Raw genomic sequence first — 8,572 nt, 5'->3', positions numbered from 1 at the left:
GAGGCGATTGGAGATATCATGGCTTGTGTCAGGTGCACCTTAGTCCTCAAGGAGACATCCTTGCTCCTCAGCACTTGAAACAGTTCCTTCGCAGCTGACCTACCCAGTGCTATATGTCGTCTAATGTCCTGACTGCTGCTTCCATTGGCCTCGACTGTAGAACCAAGCAACAATATATGTATAAGCAGAACAATATATGTACATATAAATGGCCAGACTTCGTCTCGCCTACTTTGGTCATGTGGTCAGAAGGAACCATTCCCTGAAGAAGGATGTCATGCTTGGTAAAGTGGAGGGTCAGCCAAAAAGGGAAAGGCCCTCAATGAGATGGATTGACACGGTGGCTGCGACGATGGGCTCAAGTATAGCAGGGATGTGAGGCTGGCCCAGGACCGAGCAGTGTTTCGTTCTGTTGTACACAGGGTCACTCTGAGTCAGAGCTGACTCGATGGCACCTAACGACAACATGTGTATATGTACACATATGTGTGTGTGTATATATATGTTGTTGTGTGTTGTTGAGTTGGACCTGACTCATAGCGACCCCTCCTTGGGTTTCCGAGGCATTATCACTACGGAAGTAGATTGCCCAACCTTCCTTCCGAGGAGTGGCTGGTGGGTTTGAACCTCCAGCCTTCTGGTTAGCAGTCAAGTCCCTTAGGCACTACGCTACCAGAGCTCCCGTGTGTGTGTGTGTGTACGTATAAGTTTGACCGGTTTTGCTTCTCTAGAGAACCTCTAGCCTAAGACACCAAGCCATGAAGCAGTGCCCGGCCCTGTCCCCTCTCAGTGCTGCAGTGAGGTGTCCAGGTCTTCCACGGTGTCCACACGAGACCCAGGTCTCCGAGAGAGTGTGTGTGCTGAGGGAGAGAGGGAGCCAGGGGGTAGGACTCAGGAACCTAGAGACAAAACTGGAGACAAAGTCTGAGATGAGAGGGGCCTGCACGGTGCCTCACCTGCCACCTCCAGATGCAGGCTCTCACTGCGCTCAGAATAAACATTATTTAACGAGTAGATGCAGTTGTAGCGGCCTGCGGTGTTGCCTTGGGCTGATGGAAAGTGGAACCTGACCTCTGTGGCGTTCTCATGAGACGTCCTTTTATCTGCCCACGGGGCCTGTCCATCCTTCTCCAGCCGGAACACATAATTCCCAGGAGGACCCCGGCACACAAAGGTCACGGGGCTCCCCCAGGGGATCACGGAGCCCGGCTCAGCTGAGATGGAGGGTCTGCGCAGGTTCCCTGGGGAAACAGAGCGGACATTCATTCAATGCACACTCGTGGCGAAACCTCCACTCCACGGAGTCCACCCGTTTTTAGCCGCACAGTGCAGTTACTTGAGGAAATGTACGGAGTTGTGCAACCACCACCGCAACGCAAGCTCCAAACCTTTCCGTCTTCCCCAAAAGGCCACCCACACCCATTGCACGGCCACATGAACTCTCGCCACTGCAGACCTGTTCTCTCCACCTGACAAGAAAGACACCGAGACGTGGTCACAACTTTTGCTCAGTGCCACATGGGAGGCGTGTGTGTCACTAAGCCACCCCAGATCCCAGGCATGTCTGTGCAGAGCCCAGCTCTGTCCCTGCCCAAGGCCACTCTCCAGGGGACAGCGAGGAGCGGGGAAGGCCAAGGGTGAGGATGGCAGGACGTTGGTGGGGACTTCTACAGAGGCAAGGAGGAGTCCGGGGCTGAGGCTAGTCCCTGACGGGGTGGTGTGAGGTGCGTGGAGAGGGGTGGTCTCCAAAGCTGTGGGAACCCAGGGAAGGACGTGGGGAACACGCTCGACATAGGTGTGTTTCCCAGTGAACACCCAGCAAAAGAGGGCTCCCTGCGTGTAACGTAAGTCGTCTGTTGAGAAAACCCCTGTAGGTTTTCCTGTGTATTTTCTACATTCATTGGAACTTATTACCAAACTATATTAGTAATCCTCTTGAAAAAGACCCAGACTGTCTCAACTTGGCTGAGGACATTAAGGGAGAGGAGGGGGTGAAGTCTAAAACAGGAAGATGGTGTCAAAGTTAGCAAAGGCTGATGGGGACGGGCAGGGTGGGCCCAGGCCCACAACCGGGGCTGGCAGAGTTTCCATCCACTCACTCACTCATTCATTCACTCACTCATTCACTCTCACTCATCTGTTATTAGTTCATCCACTCATCCATTCACTTACTCATGTCATCATCCCCTCATTCATTCTTTCTAACCACATTTTAATTCCTTTCCTCTCTGTTTATCAGTCTACACATTCTCTTCATGTACCACTAACTCCACAAATAAGAGGAGCTCACCCTAGATCTCTGCCTTCTTGGAGATGAAAGTCTGAGACACAGGAGTGCCAGTGGTGGCCCGAAGTTGGTACTGACTGTGACACTCTCCTCCAGGGTGAGTCCAGGAGTCAAGGGAGCAGACGAGAGGGAATTCTAGCCTCCTCCGTCCCCCAGAATCTCTGAGCTGAGCCCTAAGGAGAAGTTACTCTCTGAGCAGACGGGGGCTGGGGGAAGTCAGCGTGGGAGAAAGTCCTGGGGGGAGCGGGACTGTGCTGAAAGTGAAACTTTCAGTGAAAAACTGGAAGACAGCCCAGGAGTCTGCAGATAAGAGAGCCTGATGGCAGGGGGCCGGTTACGGCTGAGAAAGTTCAGGGCAGGTGAGAGTCTGAGGCTCCCTGAAGGTGAACCTGGGAGGGCTCCGAGGAAAGAGAAAATTCTGCCTTAAAATTTAAAATAAAAAGAAGTGAAAAAAATAAAATGAATGAAAAATTAAATATGAAATAAGTGAAGAGTAAATTAAAATAAAAGGAAAGAAATGGAAAATTAAGAATAAATGAAGTGAAATTAAAAAAGACTTGAATAAATAAGGAAAAATATAAAATAAATGGATAAATGGGAAAGTATAAAGAAAAGAGTTCACTGCAAATAAAATGACCTTGGGGGTGGACAAGGGAGTGAGTGGGAAGCAGGCAGGGATGGACGGTGGGGGCAGAGCCGCCAAGGGCAATAGCAGCCGTGGAGCCGAGAGGCAGAGGTGCCCTGGAGGGGGTCAGGGAGACAGTGTGGAGACAAGACCCGAGGAAAATGGAGGAGGTAAGACCCCATGCTTTGGGGCGGTGTCACACGGGGCAGGAGGGTGAACACGGGCTCTGGGATGGGTCCCCAGACTCTGCCCTTTGGGGCCGTAGCATTCCCTGCCTAGGGGACGCCCAGGGCGGTTCTGGCTTGTGTGCAGAGAGGTCAAGGCCAGCTGTGGGTGTGCTGGGTCGGAACTGTCTTTGGTGCATTAACTGGAGCTACTAGGAAGATGGAGCCTGTGGTTGGTGCAAATTGAGCACTTGGCCACTTACTGAAAGGTTAGTGGTTCGAGTCCACTCAGAGCCACCTCAGAGGAAAGGCTGGGGGTTTACTTCTGAAAAATCAACCGTTGGAAACCCCGCAGACCACTGTGCTGTACTGAGACACCCATTGGTCTCCATCGTGAGTTGGCGTCGACTAAATAGCACTTCATTTTTATTTTTTTAATCCTCATGAAGAAGACAGGACTGGAACGGTCCAGAGAACTGGGCAGAGGTTCTGTGTGTCATATAAGCATTTGAGATGCATTTCCAGGGCTTCCCCAGTCCCTGCCAGAGTCAGCATCCCTCCTACCCAACAGCTGCCCTTGGATGGAGAGAGGGCTGGGGAGTTGAAAGACATGACTCACCGTGTTGTGCTTGGGCCCCTGGTCCCAGGCAGAGCGCTGGAAGAGAAGCCCCAGTGAGAAACGGCCACGGCCCCGCTTCCTTACAGGACAGCTGGCAAGGCACGGCCTGACGGGGGAAGCCAGGGTTCGCCCTTGGAGTCGTTGTGAACCGCAGTCGGATCGGTTCTGACTCATTGCAGAACCACACGTGCAGAGTGGAACTGCTCTCCACAGGGTTCTGACGGCCAGGACCTTTCCGAAGCTGACCAACAGCCCTGTATTTCAAGTAGGAGCTCTGGTGGCGTAGTGCCTGAGGCGCTTGACTGCTAACCAGAAGGCTGGCGGTTCAAACCCACCAGCCACTCCTCAGAAGGAAGGTTGGACAATCTACTTCCGTAGTGATACCGCCTTGGAAACCCAAGAAGGGGTCGCTATGAGTCGGATCCGACTCCGCGGCACATAACAACAACAACATATCTCAAGATGTCTCTGGGTGGTTTCCAACTCCAAACCTTTCAGCTACTAGTGGAGGGAAACGATTTGCACCACTCAGAGACCTAAGGGGGGTCTCCAAACCATCACTTTGCAACATTAATCTGACTCTTTAATCCTTCTGGCCCTGACATAGTTTCAAGACAAACCCCCAGTCCCTCTCTTCCAAATGCATTAGTCCAGTCCCTGTGAAATCTGAACTCCCCCCACCTCCCTGCACCTTCCGAGTCCTAACCTTCCGCGGTCAGACCTAACAACCTGTGGTGACAGCTGAGTGTGTAGATCCCTGGAGCGGACGGCTTTCCTCCCCCAGCTCCCAGAGTCTCCTGGATGGAGTCAGGACTGAGCAGGGAGACGGACTCCAATCTGCAGTGCACCAGCCCCGTCCTCTAACCCTCCCACATGGTTCCCAGACTCACCGAGGCCCAGGAGGGCAGTGGGCAGAGGGGACATTGCGCAGCCCCCCAGCAGAGTGTCCTAACCTGCAGCCCACGGTGGACAGACAGCCCCGCCGCAGGCACAGTGAGCAGGGTGCACAGCTGGGGTGCTGCTGGGAGTTTCTGTATCAACCACATCCCACAAAGGGGAAGAGTTGTTTCCCCTGTTCTTTCTGCTCTTCCCCTGAAAGAGATAGGGGCAGCAGATGTGGGTGACTTAGTGTTTCCTACCCAAGGGCTTCCAATAAGGCTGATCTTGTCTCTAGGTCACAGGTCCTACACGCTAAGCTTTCTCTCAATCTGTAGGATCCGGGCAGGCTGCAGGGGCACCTCTGCTTTGAAACGTAGGATTATAGAAACCAACCATCTAACCAGCTGTCCTTGAATCGATCTAACTCATGGTGACAGCATTCGAGTCGGTCTAGAGCTGCTCCCTCGGTTTTGAAGGTTCTGGCCTTCCAGCGTGGCTCACCAGATCTTTCTCCTGGGCCACCTCTGGGTGGTCATAGCTCCAACCTTTCAGCGCGTCCAGAGTGTAACCCACGGCAACGTCCAGGGGCTCCTTGGTGTTAAGTGTTGTTGTTGTTGTTGTTGTGTGCTGTCAAGTCGGACCCGACTCAAAGTGACCACTCCTTGGGTTTCCGAGGCGGTATCACTACGGAAGTAGGATTGCCCAACCTTCTTTCCGAGGAGTGGCTGGTGGGTTTGAACCGCCAGCCTTCTGGTTAGCAGTCAAGTGCCTTAGGCACTATGCCACCAGAGCTCCCCCCCTGGAAATTAATGATTTTTAGTTAGCTTTATTGAAGAATAATTGACAACATCCCAGCGTATCCATTTAATGGATACAATTCGATGATGTTTGACTGTTGTCTGAAACCACCGGCAAAGTTAGGATTTCTGTCACTGCCAAAGGGTTTGTTACATTTCTGTCCATTCTGGAAACCCATTTTTTAGATGAACTTCTTATCTGGGAATAATTTTAGATTTGCCAAAAAATTGCAAAGAGTTTCCATAGACCCTTCATCCAGCTTCCCCTAATGTTAACACCTTACATAATCATGGTACATTTGTCAAAACAAAAAAACTATGAGTTAATTACCAAACCAACAAACTTCCAAGTTGATTTAGTAATAATTAACTGTACACTTTCTGTGGCTATCACCAGGTTTTTCCAGTAATTTCCTGCTCCAGGATCCAATTCAGGGTACCATATTGCATTTGGTTCCTCCTCTTTTAAATATATAGGAGAGTTTTCCTGGTTAGACTCTGATGGGTACTGTCACCAAACCTGAATATTTCATGACCAGTGAGGACCTGAGCATGGGCTGTCTGCTGACCGCTTAGAAGAGGAAGAGTGAAGAAAATCAACATCTATAAGTTCCTCCACAACCCAGGTCCTAGGGCCCATTAGAGCAGTTACTATTTGTGTTTCTTCATGGGGATTAATAGAAACTGTCACCCTTCACTCTTCTCAGATGACCCCACTACCTTTGCATTCTTCTAAGACTTTTGTCCTCAAAATGGAGTACATTGATGCCCAAGCCTTCTTAGTGCTGTGTGGGGGAAAGCACCTCACCACAAGGGTAGCCTGGCATATCTTCCTCAAACAAGAATTTTACTTGGAATGTCGCTCCAGTGTTGAGTAACGATTCTCTTAATAGATTCTAATACATAAGTGATACTGATATTTAAGTAAAAATAGAATGTCAGATATAAAGGCAACCAAAACCAAGCCAGTTGCCATCAATTTGATTCAAATCTACATAAATAAAATGGCAGGAGATGAAACATGAAATTTAATGAAAAGATGAGTCTGCTTCAGCATAGTCTATACGCCCCCCCAATACTGCAGCCTGATCATGGCATGCTGACCAGTCTTCCTCCTGACACAGCAGGGGCTGTGACGGCCTGCAGTTTGGCTGTCATGGTCAGAGTGGGGAACTTGAGCTAGACCCTGACCTTCAGAGAGTTCCAGGTATTGCAGTCCTGGGTCTCCTTTCAGGATAAGCCAGTCGCTGTCAAGTGTCCTCTGGCCGATGGTGACCCCACCTGTGTCAGATCAAACTGCGCCCCACAGGGTTTTCAATGGCTGACTTTTCAGAAGTAGATCACTGGATTTTTTCTTCTGAGATGCCTCTGGATGGATTCACACTGTCAACCTTTGGGTAGGGACTTCTCCCTCATGATACAGTTTGCCTAATCAAGTTCCAAAGACCCAAGTTTCTGAGCACCTCCAGCTTGGTTCAGCCACACAGGTGTGTTTTGTTTTGTTTTGTTTTGTTTTGTTTTTCTGGTGAGGGAGGAGCTTTATAGTGGTATCTGACCCAGGGTTCCTGGACTTCGCCCACTTCCTGCTGTTTCCAGGAAACTCAACCACAAAGCCCCCTCAAGTCATCACATGAGTCCACACACCTGTGCTCTGCCTCTCATGACTAGGTGATGTCTGTATTTAGCCAAGAAAGCCCTCGGGAAAAACAAGGACTCACTCACAATGTGCTCAAATCCTTTGGTTCGGATGGAACCCTGGTGTCTTAGTTCTCTCGTGCTGTTATAACAGAAATATCCCGGGTAGTCAGCTTTAACAAACAGAAATTTATTTTCTCACCGTTTAGGTGGATAGAAGTCTGAATTTGGGGTGTAGGCTTGAGGGGAAGGCTCTCTCTGGCAGCTCTGGGGGGTAGGTTTGGGGTGGGGGGAAGGCTCTCTCTGGCAGCTCTGGGGGGTAGGCTGTGGGGGGAAGGCTCTCTCTGGCAGCTCTGGGGGGTAGGCTGTGGGGGGAAGGCTCTCTCTGGCAGCTCTGGGGGGTAGGCTGTGGGGGGGGAAGGCTCTCTCTGGCAGCTCTGGGGGGATGTCCTTGTCTCTTTAGCTTCTGCTTCCTTGGGCACCTCCATGTGTCTTGACATCAGTCTTCTCCCGGGTCTACCAGGTTCTCAGCACATGGACCCAGGATCCAAAGTACGTACTCCAATGCTAGCTCTTCTTTCTTGGTCGTAGTGAGGTCCTTTCTCTGCTGTCTTCCCTCTTCTTTATCTTTTGTAAGGTAAAATGTGTGGCTCAAGCAAGACTGTGACTTGAATAAGGGTGAGACTCGAAGAGTGTGATTTGAGTCACACCCTCTTGTAAAGGCTGAAGAAACATCCCCCACATTGATTCTGTCTTATTGGAGGTTAGGATTTATGACACATAAAATGGAATATCATAAAATGGAAGTTAATTACATCAGACCAAATGAAGGACAACTGCACAATGCTGAGAATCACAGCCTAGCTGAGTTGACACATGTTTTGGGGGCATGGAGTTCAGTCTGTAAGACCCGGAAAGAAGGCTTTATGGCAGATGATCATGTCCATATGAATCCTGCTTCCCAGTAATTGGGCCTTGTCTTGGACACAGGCCTTGAATGATGGGGCTGGGCTTGGTGGTGGAAGAACTCAACTCCCATGAGCTCCCACCTCCATCCCTGTGCTATGGAGAGGCCAGGTCCTCAGGACAAGATTCTTCACACTAACCCTGCCCTCCCTTCTCTTCTAGGATTGACCAAGACATAAAAAAGGATGAATGAGGGGGACAAGACTACGTCTGCTGCACAGGAGGCAGGGGCTGAGCAAAACTGACAACATCTCACAGGATGGGGTGGGTGGGCACCAACACCCCTGTTTACATAGTTCACAAGCTGGCAATTGCACAGAACAATCAGCAGCTTCTTGCTACCCTCTGCAAATACCTGACCCATCACCACCTCCACCACCAAGGGATGTGGCTAAAGAAGAACCACAACTTCCTGGACAACTTTTCAAGAGAACCAAGGCCATGTTCAGCGGTTCTCATGCCCTAATCAATGCCTGACATGAACCACATCTCTGTCCCAATCTTCACATCCAAAGTGGTCACAGTTTTGTTTTACCAAATGTTAAACTCAAGTCAAAGTGTTTAGAAAGTTAACATTGCTCCCTTTTCTTAGCCAAAGGA

General features: G+C 50.3%; 1 protein-coding gene across 1 annotated transcript in view; it reads right to left on the bottom strand.

The window, feature by feature from the left end:
- LAIR1 (leukocyte associated immunoglobulin like receptor 1) overlaps nt 1–4,741 on the bottom strand; it is a 17,771-nt gene extending 13,030 nt beyond the window's left edge. Inside the window, 4 exon segments of the mRNA XM_042783120.1 lie at nt 957–1,241; nt 3,696–3,731; nt 4,586–4,640; nt 4,643–4,741. Of these exon segments, the coding sequence (XP_042639054.1) occupies nt 957–1,241; nt 3,696–3,731; nt 4,586–4,640; nt 4,643–4,741 (475 nt within the window).
- Between the last annotated feature and the right edge of the window lie 3,831 nt (nt 4,742–8,572).

Source organism: Orycteropus afer, unplaced genomic scaffold (genome assembly GCF_000298275.1).
Source record: "Orycteropus afer afer isolate SDZICR_OR568_19922 unplaced genomic scaffold, OryAfe1.0 scaffold00689, whole genome shotgun sequence".
Lineage (NCBI taxonomy): Eukaryota > Metazoa > Chordata > Mammalia > Tubulidentata > Orycteropodidae > Orycteropus > Orycteropus afer.
This window is presented reverse-complemented; position numbering and strand designations above follow the sequence as displayed.